This window comes from Notechis scutatus, chromosome 2, assembly GCF_049901735.1.
Source record: "Notechis scutatus isolate UNSWTSFEM ecotype Mainland chromosome 2, rNotScu1.2, whole genome shotgun sequence".
NCBI classification, from domain to species: domain Eukaryota; kingdom Metazoa; phylum Chordata; class Lepidosauria; order Squamata; family Elapidae; genus Notechis; species Notechis scutatus.
Window position 1 is genome coordinate 101,375,548 of NC_142010.1, and position 16,064 is coordinate 101,391,611.

At 43.6% G+C, this 16,064-nt stretch overlaps 1 protein-coding gene across 13 annotated transcripts in view; it reads left to right on the forward strand.

Moving 5' to 3' along the window:
* ADGRL1 (adhesion G protein-coupled receptor L1) overlaps positions 1 to 14,822 on the forward strand; it is a 150,450-nt gene extending 135,628 nt beyond the window's left edge. For 9 of the 13 annotated variants that reach the window (XM_087955586.1, XM_087955578.1, XM_087955587.1 and 6 more), the window contains 6 exons: positions 2,783 to 2,951; positions 4,165 to 4,293; positions 4,462 to 4,558; positions 4,944 to 5,072; positions 5,421 to 5,438; positions 7,340 to 14,822. In XM_087955586.1, coding sequence (XP_087811712.1) covers positions 2,783 to 2,951; positions 4,165 to 4,293; positions 4,462 to 4,558; positions 4,944 to 5,072; positions 5,421 to 5,438; positions 7,340 to 8,118 — 1,321 coding nt within the window. In that variant the 3' untranslated portion in view covers positions 8,119 to 14,822. Of the gene's footprint in view, positions 1 to 2,782; positions 2,952 to 4,164; positions 4,294 to 4,461; positions 4,559 to 4,943; positions 5,073 to 5,420; positions 5,470 to 7,339 lie in introns of all 13 variants that reach the window. The other 4 variants (XM_087955585.1, XM_087955583.1, XM_087955584.1 and 1 more) reach the window with 2 other exon arrangements.
* The last annotated feature ends 1,242 nt before the right edge of the window (positions 14,823 to 16,064 follow it).

Sequence of the window (16,064 nt, forward strand, 5' to 3'; positions counted from 1 at the left end):
ATCACTATAAAAAGAACAGGGTAAGACAATGATTTGGACTTTCTTTGCTGTAAAAGCAGAAATGGGAAGCAAACCTTTCAGGGAAAATAACCAGAAATGCAACTGTATATCAGGGATATTTTAGTGAGAAATCCCTTTTGAAAAGAATGTACTCAAAGATCCAGATATAAATAAAAATTTACTGGGAATGGGAAGAATAAGGGAAGGCAATAATCATATGAAGAATATTCTGAATAGAAAAGAATGAGGCCACGCCTTGTTACATGATTTCTATCTGAGGAAGCTCGCTCTTTCTTTCTAAGATACATGAATAGTTCCTTATAAAGTGGAAGGTATATGACGGGGAATATTCAACTTCCTGTATTTAAAAAAAACATTATTGAGAACAAACATATTTATGGAATCTAAGAGCAGCAAAAGCCATTGTTTTAATGAAAATTGAATGTTCTTCAATCTAAAGAAAGTATCTTTCATTTCTGAGTTTCTGGAACTTTCTTCTTACTAATTCCAGTAATATCAATTCCTATAGAATGAAGTTTAAGAAAGAGCATAAATGTATGAATGTGTGCTCAGAAACAAAACTGAATATCTAATTATTCAGGCTTTCTGGTGTGAGGCCAGCTTACAAAGAAAGGGCTAGGCTGGGGCATAGTTGTATTACAAAAAAAAGAGGTGTGTGTGAAATTTGGAATACTTTTGATGTTTTAAAACACCAGAAGATTAAAATAAATATTGCTATGTGTGCGAGAGAGAAAGAAGAGGGGGGAAAAATGCTTGGATGACTACCAAACTAAATTTAAGACACAGAACTATAGGGAACTGTGAATGGGGAGTGTGATGTGATATTCCCCTGCCCCCAGGGGTGGGATTCAAGTTTTTTAACAGCTGGTTCTGAGGGCATGGCTAGGTCGATGTGGCCATGTGACTGGGTGGGTGCGGCTTCTTTTTTGTGGCAGCCCCCATTTTTTGCCTCCTGGGCCTCAGGAAAGCCTCCTGGGGGGCGTTTTGCTCCCAGGAAGCTTCCCTAGGGGACTAGGAAGGCACATGGGGGGCCCCAGCACCCACCCACCCACCCATCCCCTCCGCGCGCTTCTTTTTGCTTCCTGGGCCTCAGGGAAGCCTCCTGTGTGAAGCAGTAAGACAACGAGGGGGATCTCGGCACAGCTGATCGTTGGAATAGCTGATCATCGGGAGGGGAAAATAGAAATAACTTAAGGAGTGGCTGGGCGGGGAAGAACGCAGTCAGCAATGTCGGGCATGCACACAATGTTTCACATGCACGATAAGGATTGACTGGGCGAGGAGGGGAGGAGCGGGCAGAGAGGGGTGAGGCCAGCCAGGGGCACAATTTGCCGGTTCTCCGAACTGTGCAGAATCATAACAACTGGTTCTATAGAACCGGTCCAAACTGGTAGAATGCCACCCCTGCTTGCCTCCAATTTCATTTGCAATACATGAATAAAAACCAGAGGGTAATAGCAGAGGGCAAAAGTAAAAGAAGCAGCTTTATAGACCTCAGCATGATTGGATAAAGATGAGTAAGAAAACAGCCCACTAAGCAGTTTTTTGACTAGTAACATTGGACACACACAACCTCATCAGAGAACTGGAAGAGATTTTTATTTGTATTTTCTCATCTCATATCTTCTCACCCATTTCTTTCTGGTTCACCCTCTGGCGTCGGCAAACATCACAGAGGAAGTCTTCCCTTCATTATGTATACAGAAAAACAAGTCTCAGTGTTCAGTCACACACACTTTCTCTTTCCTCACTCCTAAACTTACCCTTGGGGGGAAAAACCCTATGAAAAACAGTTAATAAATTCTTTCTTAGAGAGCAAGGAAGAAGACATGACTATTAAGGCTTGGGAATGTCAGTTGGCCTGGAGAAATAGTAATGTGTTCCTGCAATTTTTACCTTACCTTGGATTTTATAATCACTATCTGTTGCTCAGGATACAAGTCATTTAAATTTCACTTAAGGTCCTTAAGTTTCTCCTTGTGGCTTGTTGTGTAAAAGAGCACTTTGGTGTATTCTTGTCATAAAATGTGCAGCACAAACAGATTCTGGTCCAGAGGTGATATTCAGCAGGTTCTGACCAGTTCGGGAGAATCGGTAGCGAAAATTTTGAATAGTTCAGAAAACCGGCAAATACCACCTCTGACTGGAGATTTTACAGTATCCTTCCCCTGCCATGCCCACCAAGCCATGCCCACAGAACGAGTAGTAAAAAAAATTGAATCCCACCACTGTTCTGGTCCATTTAGCCAGTAGCTCCATCTCATCAAGCATTGAGTCCGTCCCTTAAAAACCATCTTCGTTTTCTCAAGGCAGCTTGCCCTGTGTACAAAGTTGAAGAACCTTTTCCGAAGGTAGGAGGAAGATGTGAGTAGTGAAGCTCCAATGTTATCCAGGCTCATCTTTTTATATATATAATATATTTGTTTTGTTTTATTAACAAAAGTAAAATACAAAATGGAAAAACAACAAAAAATATACATCTAGCACTAATAACAACAAAAAAGAAAAAAGATTGATGTACAAAGAAAAAAGAAAAAAAAATGATCCAAGTATCAACTAAATTTAACATCCAACATATAGAATCCACCCTGGCTGGATGCTGGGGAGAAAAAAAAAAGATGAATTAACCTCCCCTTTACATAGTGGGTCTACAAATAGTTATAAGCTTTCCCATCCCTATTTGTTTAATATTAAATGAGCAAATGTTCCAGGTGAGGGGAATCAATGCCCATCTTGAATTTACTCGTCTCTCTTTCTACAGGTCTTGGGCACTTGGAGCCATTACTCTGCTTTTTCTCCTGGGCCTCACCTGGGCCTTCGGCCTCCTCTTTATCAACAAGGAGTCTATTGTCATGGCCTACCTCTTCACTACCTTCAATGCTTTCCAGGGCATGTTCTTCTTTGTTTTTCATTGTGCACTGCAGAAAAAGGTGGGTAGTCTTGGTATTGAAGAACATGACACGGGTTAGAATGGGAGGTTGAGGTGATCCGGTGGAGCTGATGCTGCAATATGCTGATTAAGGAGCTTTATAAAAGCAAGAGGGGCTTCCTAGTCCGAGGTCTGGGCTTCTTTGCAGAAAAGCAGCATCGACTGTAGGATACTTTGAATCTGCATTGACTAGTTATGGATCGAACTTTCTGATGAAGCAATGTTATTCAATCACAGACAACCTATGACCGCTAGGTCATTTTTATAAAATTTGCCAAATTCCAGGAGTCCTGGGTCCTGGGTTTTAGGTGCATTCTCTAAGTTAGCCCATTTGAGGTATCTTGGTTGAAAAAGTTTTGCCCCGTTTTGCTTAGTTAAGAGTTACAGACACAAGAGTTTGGTAGAATATAGATACTAGTCTTAATACTTAGCTGATTAAGACATCAGATTGGTATAGATTTTGTATATGAATAAAAACTCTAGTTTTGAACCTAGATGAATTAAATCATGCACAACTCATTGTGATTTGTGAGAAAAAGCAATTTGACTTTTTCAGACAGTGATTGTTACCTGGATTTGTTTGGTTTTGTAACTACTACTATTTATTTTAGAAATATTGCTGACAAATTGAGACACCTTTTTAGTTTATACACTGTTCCTTATTTATGCAATTAAATGAACATTGCATCTTTAGTTTTGCATGATGGTAAAGATTGTTTCTGAAAAGCTAAGAATAGTTGGTAAAACAACAGAACATCATGAAGAGTCCTTGTGTTACTGGGAAGTATTCTTATGCACACCAGTCAAAGCAGAGGTGGTATTCAGCAGGTTCAGACGAGTTCTGGAGAACTGATAGCGGAAATTTTGAGTAGTTCGGAGAACTGGTAAATACCACCTCTGACTGGAGATTTTACAGTATCCTTCCCCTGGCACGCCCACCAAGCCATGCCCACAGAACCGGTGGTAAAAAAATTTGAATCCCACCACTGAGTCAAAGGATATTGTGTAAGCATTTTGTCTTTCTCTTGTTAATGCATGTACATACGTGGTAAGTAAAGAAAAAGACAGAAGCAACAGCAAAGGAAGTTCCAGGCGCAATATGTTGCCAGTTGGACCCCTCTCAAGGCCTAGTACAATGAATGACTTGTCTGAAAGAGAGTGGAACAATGCATTTTCTCCCTTTCCTTTCTTCTCGTTCCCCTCTTTTGCATTAGGTGCACCGCGAGTTCAGCAAATGCCTGCGACATGCATCCTGTTGCCTCCGGAGCCAACCAGGTGCCACACTAGGCTCCCTCAAGACCTCAGCTATCCGCAGCAACAACCGTTACTACTCTGGAACACAGGTAAAATCTGGCAGGGATTAGTGAAAATCAGTCATTGAATAGATGATTTAGTTAAACCTATTTAGCCAAACTAAAAGTGTTTAAGAAGACCAAGGCATGAATGTAAGGTGAATGGGGGAAACAGTCAGATAAAGTTCTGTTAAATGCAGAATGGGGCTGTTTTTTCAGAGCCGAATCCGGAGAATGTGGAATGATACTGTGAGGAAACAGACTGAGTCCAGTTTCATGGCAGGTGATCTCAACAGCACTCCGACACTTAACCGAGGTGAGTGGTCCATCATTTCCAATGACCCTGTTCTAAACCAGAATGGCCATCTGCCCCCGTACAAGTGAAGAGGGAAATCAGTACTGCTGAGTAAGAATATCTCCTGCCTTAAGCAGGCAGTTACAAAGCCCCCTCTTCAACTCCTAACCCAATACTCTGCATCAATTTCTTCTGAAGTAGCCTTCTCTTTCTTAGCTATTTCCAGATGTCCTCCCGAGAACGATAGATCTCCAGTCTAGTTTATATGGTATATATCATTCCTCCAAAGAGCTTCTTTATGTTTTACCACTCTTTGCCACCCACCACTCTGACACTTTTTCTTGTCTAGATACGGACATTTGTGTCCTGCAGAATCGTAACACTTCGGCATACACTCTCTTTGCAGGTACAATGGGAAACCACCTGTTGACCAACCCCGTGCTGCAGACACGGGGCGGGAGCAGTCCCTACAACACACTCATTGCTGAGTCTGTGGGCTTCAACCCTGCCTCACCCCCTGTCTTCAACTCTCCAGGTAAGATAGTCACCCTCTTGAAGGAGAATCCTTCCTTTTCATTTCTGAGTTTGTGGTTGGAAAAAGGCCCTGCCTACCTCCATGCACCTAGTAAGTAGAAGGGACATGATACAAACCTGGACCACAGGACATGCATTGTACACACTGGGGCAGAGCAACCTTTTCAACTCTGCAGAGGTTGGATTTGAGACTACCCATGCAAACAACACACTCTTCCACCAAACTTTGACCAGTTGGGATACAACGATTATGGATCATATCTAATATTTGACAAAAAGCTGTGGCCACCTGGGTAACTCCCTTTTCTTTTTCTTCCCTTTTTTCTCTCCTAATCGATGCTGCCTCCAGGGAGCTTCCGAGAGTCCAGTACGTCCCTCCTTTCCAGTTCCATTTCGCAGTAATGTTTCCTTCATTGCTAGTTTGACTGGCAGGCTGGGGTGGGTGCGCAACAGGCATGGGCAAGCGTGTGCCATTCTATCTGTTGGCTGCAGGGAGTGCTGGCTCCGGGAGGGACTCTTCGGGCTTTACTTTTCCATATCTTTCTCTGTGGGGAGGCCACATGTTTTTGCAGTACTAGCTGTGGGCACCAGATGGAGCAAATAGCACCCACAGAGCCCCCAAATACCCAACCTAGCCACTCTCCCAATCACACTGGGCTAAAGCAGTGGGCTCAGTGATCTGGCTGGGGCTCCCTCCCTAAAGTATCTCCTTCACTGCTGGAAGATAGTTTACTCTGTTGCCTTTCAACATCTTTCTCCTGTGGGCAAAGAGGTGGCATCCATACTGCATAATGCATGTGGCTGTGCTTGGCTAAATTAGGCATTTCCCATATGGCTGCTTTCTTCTCCATCACCCTATAAGTTATGCGCGATTACACTTTTCTACACACGGACACATTTAAACGCCTAAAAACCCCATTTGACATGTGTAAGTGGGCATTGCTCAAGATGCAGCTGTTCTAACACAAGCATTTTTAAATCCTGTACCCTTGAATCCTGAGTGGTTTTGCACACAGCCAAAGGAGAAGTGAATTACAGATGCCGACTACATGAAAAAGAAAATCAAAATTATCCAACTTCTATTTAGAAATACACCTTCTTAATGACAACAGCTCCATATGTTCTTTGTTTTAGAATGCTGGGGTCTAATAATCAAAGTGACTCTATGCTTGTTTTTAAAGCTTGTGAATATAGGGAGCCCAAAACAAGGGAAAAAATAAGATGCTATTGCATACACCCATTTTGAACACTTCCGGAAATATTTGAGCCTTGCTTATTTAGGGAGTATGGCTCCTTTACTTTGGGACAGCAACTCCCTATCTTAATTTGAGTGTTTTCTCAAAAATGTAGGGATCATTCCACATTGGGTATAGTCTGATAATTTTTTCCCCAGTGGTGCAGTTATATAACTTGATATTCTAGGGTTTTCTGGGAGAGGGACTATTTCCTTAGATCAGAGGTCTTCAAACTTGGCAACTTTTAGACTTGTGGACTTCAACTCCCAGAATTTTCCAGCCAGCTACAAGTCTTAAAGTTGCCAAGTTTGGTGACCCCTGCCTTAGATGAATACTTCTAAATGTGGTTATCCAGCCCTGTTGCCTTTGGGTAGCCGGTGTCTGTTGCATCTGTGCCTGAAAATCCTACTCTTGAAGGCTCTTCAGCCAAGAGCAAATCAGTAAAAACCAATTGGCATTTCCCATATGGCTGTTTTCGTCTCCATCACCTTCTTTTGTTTACTAGGAGCGGGTTTGGTTAAGAAGGTTCCTTGTCTTTTCCACAGGATGGTAGAAATAGTTAGATCAAATCTTCAGAGCATCTTGTTGAAATAAAGGAGCCCGTATTAGAACTCTGAAATAAGCCCTTCCCCACCCCGAAATGCGCTGGCCAATTCAGTTCAGCATAAATTGCCTTTCCAGCAGCAGTTTTAGATTCACTTCTCTTGGCTTTTTTTTTGCAGAGGGTAGAGGTGGAGTCAGTTTGATGCTACCTTCTTTCTCTGAGCACAAGCCAATTATCTTGGGAATCATCCCATATGATTCCCATCCGGGCAATTCTCCTTTGTCCCAGAGCACAAACACATCCATAGTGCTTGTGTGCCTGAACATTCATAAGTTCATGCTGCTCAGCTGTCTTTCATACGTTTCTGGTGAACAGCTTGCCTTTTAATGTACATCTTGGAGTTACTGCTGCCACTACCCCCAGAAGGTGCGCAGGGCCTCCCTCCCTATTTTCTGCCACTAATGCCCCTATCTGTGCTGCCCCTTACAGAGCACCCCCTGAACAACAGCCGAGACGCTTGTGGCATGGACACCCTCCCGCTCAATGGCAACTTCAATAACAGCTACTCCCTCCGCAGTGGTGACTTCTCCGCCGAGGGTACCAAGATGGCTGATTGTCGACGAAACCTGAGTGATGCTGCGGCCTTTGAAAAAATGATCATCTCTGAGCTGGTGCATAACAACTTGAGAGGGGGAGGCAGTGTGGCAGTCAAGGGAGGCGGGGGCTCCACTGAGACCTCCAACCCCCCTGGGCCTCCTCCCCCTCCCAATGTAGTAGCAGGGGGAGGGGGAACCAACAATGAGGATGACGCCATTGTGCCTGATGCCCCTTCCTTGACACATGAGGAGAACATGGAAATTGAACTTATGTATAAGGCCTTAGAGGAGCCACTCTTGCTTCAGAGGGCACAGTCCATCCTCTACCAGAGCGACCTGGAGGAGTCAGAAAGCTGCACAGCTGACCTGACAGAGGGGGGTGACGGCCAAGTTCCTTCACCCAACAGGGACTCATTATACACCAGTATGACCAATCTGAGGGACTCCCCGTATCCGGACAGCAGCCCTGAGGCAGTTGGGGAAGTGCTTCCTCATGCCCAAGCCATCAATGAGATCTACTATACCAACCGGCCAGCCTTGGTGCCACGCAACCAGCTCCAGGCCTACTACCAAGTCCGGAGACCCAGCCATGATGGGTATTTGGTCCCAGCAAGCTTAGAGAACCCTGCAGTGGAGGGAGATGGCCAAATGCAGCTGGTGACCAGCCTTTGAGGGGCTGACAAGGGACTTAAGGGACCATACCTCCTAACCCCAACATGGCATCCTTGCTGTGACCTGAACATTTTCATTTTTTGCTGGAGAAATGGTGGGGAAGAAGAGAATGGAGCAGGCTGGGGGATGAGTGGAAGAGAGAAGGTGGAAGAAAGAGTGGAAGGCAGAGGTCTTCTCCAAAGGGATGGGTAGCCATTTCATCCAGTTATCTTTCCATCCACTTCGTTTTCCAGACAGAAAGTGAGACATTGCCGATTAGACGATCTCCTTTCCTTTTCCAGGCAAATGCAATGGAGGAAAGAGAGCAGTATCTAGGCAAGAAGATCAGACTTATGACTATACCTCCTAGAAAATGGAGAAGGAACAATAGATTGAGAAAGTTTGAAAGTTGAAAATTAATTTTTATTGCTTCAATAATCAAAGCCATGAGGGTGCCATGTGCAGAGAATGGGGCACATGGAGAAATACCCTGCACCCACTCTCCACCCTCCCTTTATTGGCTTCTTTTCAACACCAAGAAAACATGAACAAAAAGGCATACGGCCTTCTTAGGGTTTAGATGCTGCCAATGGCCACCACCCTGCCCTATGTCATAGGGAAAGGTACACGTGGGGGGGAAAGGAAGGAGTTGTTCAGTTGATGCTAAGACCACAACTGGCCTTCCAGCATTTGTTGGAAAGCCCACAGGTTATCAGTGGGATTTCTATTGGCTCCTTATTTGTTGCCTCTGAGTGGCAAGACTGCAGGGAAAAAAATGATCTTCCTTTTTTTCCCCTTTGTCTTTTTAAAGCTACATAGATGTACTTAAGCTGCAGCATTGCTTCTGGGGAAGAAGGAGGAAGTAGCACTAAGCTGGCTTATTTTCATTTTTGCTTTACTTTTTGTTGCCACATTTAATGGTCATTCCCCCTTTTAATTTCTTTTCTGTGGCCACCAAGCTTGAAATCATACAAAATACAGATGAGGAGGGATGGCATTGAGGGCAACTGTCAACTGGGTCGATCCCTCAACCCAATCTACCGTGTTCCTTCTCCAACACTTTAAGAAGAATCACCTTCCTTCTCTTTCATTCCTGCCTGTGAAGATGCAAAAGCAAAAATCAGGAGTACTTGCAATGCAAATATGGCTGCCATCCGAACATATTTGGGACCATGCAGGGAGAATGAGTGTTGAACTTTCCCCGCCCCCACCCCCCCCACCCAAACTGGATGGATTGTGTCTTTCAAACAAACGAAGAAAAACAAAACAAAAACACTAACCCAGACTGCACTTTTTTTCCCCAAAGGAAGAAATAGCAAATCTCCCTCTTCAAGCACAACTCCGACTTTTCTCAGCAGCTCTTGTGATGGGAGAGCCAGAGGAGGGACCGGTCTCACCTAGAGGCACCATATCTCTGGCGGGCGGTGGGCAGGGTGAACAAGGGGGAAGGGATATCAGTTGAAATGCTGTAAATAGGAGATCCTCAAAACAACAACCAAGAATTGATTTACTCACTTGAAAAAAGGAAAACTACAAACCAAGGAACTTTTTCTGTCTGGGTTTGAAATATATATCTATATCTATATCCCGATATATATAGATATATAGCACTCCGCTCTGCTCTGGCCCATATGTGTATATGGGAGCGTTCAAGAGGAAAGAAAACCCCTGCTTTGATGAAGACAGTGGGGGGGTGGAGCTTACCAAGAGCAGATTTTTACAATCAATGGGGAAAAAAAAAACATTTTGGCACAATTTTTATGTAATATATAACATATACTGCGTCATTTCTGTGACCTTGAAGCATTTTCCCTTTCCTTCCAGATGAGGTACTTTTTTCATACATCCTGATGAAGTTGGTTATTTTCTCATTAACTGACACTTTGCAACTGTGGGTGGGTGGGGAAAAATCAAAGTTTTTACCGCAAGACCCAAAGATGCTGTAGTTCTGCAACGCTGTAGGTGCCAGGAAAATCCTTTGCTTTTAGAAATTTTAGTAGCAGGGGTGGGCAGAATTGCATTTCATTTCCTTTTTTTTTTTTTTTAAAGGAACCACACTGCGCGTATTTATTTGAACCATCCAGGCTAGCATTTGCCAGGTGACATTCTATCAAAAAAGGGAAGTGATGTGTGGTTTCACTGGCCAGAGCCTCAAAGCATTCAGTGTTTTGGTTTCGTTTTGTTTGGCTTTTGATCCTCTGAGAGCTGGTAGATTGGTGACTGTTCAAAGCAAAAACAGAGAATCAGCTCTTTTTAAGCAAGCTTTCTAGATAGCTTGGGCTTTCTCTCTCAGCATCAGCGAGGAAGATGAACCATCCTCCGGTGTCTTGTCCCTTTGTCTCTTACCTCACTGCCAATATTAATGAACCAACCCCCCCTCCCAGTAAATTACCACATAGGATCCTTTAGTTGCTTTGGATTTCACCAGGAGACAAGTCTAATCCCAATGCATTTGCATTTTCAGTTCCTCAGTTTTCCCCTGGAGTGTGGCTTGACTAGATCTTTCTAACAAACACTGGGGCACACCCCACATAAACCCCACAAACTGTCCTTGAATAATTTGGGGGAAAAGAGAAACCATGCTACATGTCTTTTTCGACCAGTAACCCAAATATTGTGGAAGGTTATCTGCCAGCAGCAACAAAACATGTAAGTGAACTGCATTCCATAGCTTTACATCTAAGATAAATAGACAGCTCTCTGGAGTGCAGAGCTTGGGCTGGTGTGTGTTCAAATCAAGAGGAATTATGCATAGCAGAATTAGATGGAATATTCCGCATAAAACCTCCCCCCCCCACTGTTCCAGCTCACAGTAATAGCCACACTCCTGTATTAAGTCACAATGAAACTGGCACTTATTAAAGGTGTTCAAACATCTTTTGCTTTATATCCAGATCATAAATTCACAGGGCACAAGGGAATGGATAGCAGGGCTTTTTGTGCTGTTGTATTACTCATTGGTATGGTGGCGCAAGAAATGGAGAGGATTGGCTAGGGTTGCTAATAAACCCTTCAGAGTCCAAACTCCTTCTGCCACAATTTTGATTTTGCCCCCAAGTCATTGTGTGATTAAGTGAAAATAAGGTCCACTTTCATTTCCCTGTTCCATCCACAACCTATGGTTTTGATCGGTCCCCTTCCAATACCAAATGGCCTTATTCACCCCACATCCCTTTGCTGCATTGATCCAAGGAAGGCTCTTGGTTCAGGAACCTCCTTGGCTTTTATACCAAGAGGTACCTCCATGCGGAAACCTCGCATTAAAAGCAAAATGAAAACAAAGAAACCAAAGACTGCCCTTGTTCTCCTTGGGAAGAGTTGAAGCTATGAGGATTGAGTTTCTGGCAGCCCAACATAAAGCTTTGCACTTTCCTGCATGTCAGGTGTTCAAGGTCCATTCAGCTGGTGAAATTTGGAGGAAAGAAGAAATAAGGCAGATGAGTTAGTATCAGTGTTATTGCATGCACTTTTCTGGTATCAGAGAAAATGTGGGGAAAGGGGCTATATTGATAGGAGCTGTGATAAGGGGATTGTAGGGTCCAGCTTCAAACATTGTCAGCTTTATACAGACAGGCAGCCTCTTCCTGTTCTCACATTTGGAATTTAACATTGCCCCGTTCTTTGAATGCTAGTTGCCTCCATGCAAAACACTAATGTTTTGAACTTGAACAAGCTATATAGACACAGAGACAGGTATTTTAAAATTAAGCTAAACAGAGAGGCCCCAAAAGTTCTTTATATTAATGAGAATGAGTAGAGATACAACTAGCTGTAAGCAAACACGGGGGGACGGAATAGGGGCCATATGTCACTCAATATGACTGTCTAGAGCAGTGCTTTTCAACTTCAGCAGCTTTCTGATGGGTGGATGTCAACTCTCAGAATTCCCACCCAATGTAACATACTGCCTGGGGGAATTCTGGGAGTTGACGTCCACTCATCTGAGTTGAGAAACACTAGTCTAAAGCTGCAATAATTTCATGTAGGAATATGTGAGGAGAGGAGATTAACAGCATCACAATGTCCCTGATGTAACAAAGCAGTGCAAATGGTGAGTTCTAGTTTAATTGCCCAGTAGCAGAATTTTTTAAATGGTTTTGTTTTGCATTTGGAAGGCAGGCCCAAGGAACATATCAACAAGCTGTGAGAATCCAGATATGTGATTTGCAGAAACTAGTTTTAAAGCAGACTGAGCTTATTATAATTTAAATGGAGGATACCTCCATGCTCAATATTTCAGAAGATAACATGCCTGGGCTGCAATTATATTTCAACATTACACCTCTTTATTTATAGTCACATGTTATAATCTTTCTCCTCAGGCTTTTGAAGTTTCCCACTTCTTTGTTCTTACAGCTCTTGTAAGGGGGCGGGAGGGACATATAACATCCAAAATAACATTATGCTCTAAATAGGGTTTTACCATAGGTTGTAGAATGGCACTGTGTTGCTTGCTGCTCCTCTAACACTGAAGTTGCTGGGGGTGGGGGTGAGGTTTACTGCCACAGCAAAGCTGATACCATTGTACTTTCCACCTTGAATCCAAGACCTTGTGTATGTGTGTCATTAAGATCTATTAGCAGGTTGTAGAGAATTGGTGGGTGAATATAATTTCCCTCTGCCGTAATGATATTACTTCTCTCAAAATTGCATTTATTGGAAGAATATAAAGTTTTGCTTCTTAAGATTTTTCCTGGGGAACCGCATCATTCAGATGCCCTCGCCTCATTCCAGCAACATACACTAAAGAAGGACACCACTGAGTCCTGTTGTGCTGCTTCCAAAAAACTCAGTGTCATTAAGTCCGAGGTCCTGGGTTGAGTTGGTCAGGGGGAGTGTCGTTAGCTTAGGTCTTGTGCAAATTAATATAGTACAGATACTGAATTGTCATGTCGTTGTACAGGATCCCTCTTTACATTTGTCTTTTTATTTTATAATACTGAAATCTCATTCTGGAGGTCATAGGAAGGAATGAAAAATATCAAATGTTTGAAGAAGAAAACCAGGAGATAGGTATCGCTCATCATCAGTGCTAGGAGACAGTAATTGCTACTTACATGCTGATAGCCAGAGAGGGCATAGGCTTCCTGATGAGAGCCTGCCCAGCTTCCCATTCAAGAATTGTTTTAAATGTCTCTGGTTGTTCTGTACATGGCGTTCATTTCTGCTTGCAATCCATTAATTGAAGGGCCTGGACTACAGTTCTCTTTCTCTACACTTTTGTCTAAGACTTATGCAAATCCGTGAGCTCCACTCACTTTAGCAAAAGTATTCTATTCAGCTTTTCCAGAGCCATTTCTTAATCGCTGCCTTGGTGCAATGCAATCAGATGTGCAAGTTGATCCAAATTGTCCCCCCTGGCCTTCAGGCCAGCATAGCATGGAGGACATGGGCCATTATATGGACTATGTTCTCCATTCTTCTGAAGATGGGCGGGGAAGTCAGCCCTCACCAGCTACCCTGTTGTCTGCTCATCAAGGCCATCTCTGTTGTCTCTAAACCTGGCTGTCTGCAAGTCAACACAAGGGGCACATATGCATAAGCTAGTTCAGGACAGCACTACCTCTAAGGCAACTTTAGAACTCAGACTCTGCTGCTCTAAATATCACTCTGAGCTTAATCACTGGAAGCAGTGGCACACGGGCTCTGTTACCTTTTTGTGTGAGAGTGAAATGCACTTCTTTCTCTGCTAGGAACTCTCAGGCTGCTTCCAAAGTCTTCATACGTGAGACTGAAGGGTTATTATTTTGCAAAGTCCATGCGAGGACAGCTATAAAGCCTGAACCAGCAACCAGCAGCTCTCAAAAGTGGAGAACTGCTCGTCCTTCTCAAATTACATGAACAAGGCTGGTGTTCCAGTAGGATCTCTGTTTAAGGGGAGTCCGTTTTCCTATTATTTCACGAGGAAGAGTCTTCTGTCGGCTCCTTATCCCAGCAGCTCCTCACTTGAAACTGGTCTTGTTTTTAAGGTCCTATGCACCAGCCTGTGCCTCTCTGTGTGTGCTGGGATGCCCTTAAAACAAGACCGCCAGGGGTTCCAGCGAGAGCTCTTGTGCCAGTAGATTAGTCTACCCCAACAGTGGTGCTGGCTGGGATTGTGAGACTTACACTGTCAGGGAGAGACTGAGTTGGGGAAGGTTGCATTAAATGTTTCCATATCAAGCAAGCACAACAGTGCAAGAGAAGTGTTTGCACTAGGACAGGGAGGGGATGTGTGATGGCAGAAGAGATGATGGCAGCAGACTCTGGAGAACTTCACTCTGGTTTCCGGTTCAAGCCACACTGCCTCTTTGAAGCTGTCCCATCCCAGCCCTTTCCCTGCCTCCATTGCTTTCCCAGTTCAGTTTCCCTCCAGGTTTACCGGTGAAGCCGTGCCTTTTGAATGGCAGCGTGAAGGAAGGCCTGGGCCAAGTAGTTCAGGGCTAGTGGGGAACAGTTTGACTCATGCTCTCCCACCTTGGTCCCTCACTTCCCCTTCTTCCCCATGGTGCTGATCCATTTCTATTTCCACTCCATTGCTTTGGTCTAGTACGTCTCTTCTTCCTTTCCATTTCTCTGTCTTTCAGTTCCTTTCCCTTCCCTTCAACATGCCAAACCAATTTTGGGTCGAGTGCATTAAACAGAAAAAAAATATATAATGAAAATTTTAAAAATATTTAAAAAAATGGAAACTTGTTGAGTTACAAAAAAAATTAAAATAATAAAGGAAATACAATTTCTTGGAACTCTAGGTGGCTGTGAATTTTTTTTCAGTGTTAATTTGTTCAGCAGAACAAAGCCAAGGATGGTTAAGCCTCTTAACTAACAATTTAATCTAACATAATTCTCCTGGGGGCTCTAAAACAAGCCAAATCCTTGTATCGGTACTGAAATAACGAAGCCTCAGTCAGGGTCATTCATTCTAAGGATGAAACCAACTATTGAACGTAACACTGTTCTAACATGCATGGTTTTTTTAAAAAAAAGGTCTGAGAATAGTCTTGTTTTCCTAGCAACGGCCTGAATTGGCTAAACATATTTTGCTTTGCTTTGTCTGGATAAGAACTGAAAAGTTGACAAGAGTCTGTTCCCATTTCACAGCTTAAAATAGTTGCTGCTGTGATGAAAACAAGAAGTAAGAAGTAGAGAAAGGGACACAACTCACTGGTACAACCCAAACAACAGTTTCCATTTGTTGGATCAGGAAAGGCCTCAGTAGCTTGGTTATTATGCTGCTGATCTAGAAAAATAAAAACCAAACTACTTTAGAAGGGCAACAATTTGGTTTATAATAAGGGAAACCCTGTATTTTTAAAGGAGCCAAACTATCAAAAAAATTCTAGCTCGTGAGATTTCTTTCTATTTTGTTGGGGAGCTGGAGAGAAAGAAAGGCGTCTGCATTGTGAACTCCTGTGGAGGGGGCGTCTCTCCACCATTTTTTCTGCAGGACACCCACAGAAGAACTCGGCATGCCAGGCTAACCACAGCCTGGACCTAGAGGCTGTTGTGCTACCCTTGCCACCCTCTCGAGGAGACCCACTACGATTCTTCATTATCCTCATTGGTTGTGCTCAGGAATGCCCCCTCCATGAGAAGGCTGGGGGTGAGGAGATCCTGGGGCTACTCATTATTAACTCCCGGACTCCTCAGGCATTCTGTCAAAGGGAAGGGATGCTTGGTGTTGTAATTCCAGAATATCTGAAAGGCCTCAGCTTAGGCCTCAGCTGAAAGGCCTCAGCAACTGTGCAAGGAGCTGCTGTGCTGTATTCCACCTATTCCACAATTATCTCTGGAGCCATTTTTCTTTCCCCACAAAGCACGCAGAGCAGCCTCCGCTCTGGCACTGCCTTTGTATGGATTTTAACCTCCTGCTCAGTTCTCTCTGAACAGATTACAAAAAAAAGGAAACCTGGTGTATGTATACTGATTCCCATTCCATTCCGTCTCTTACCTCATGGTGGACTCTTTTCAGGGGAACACACTGAGGA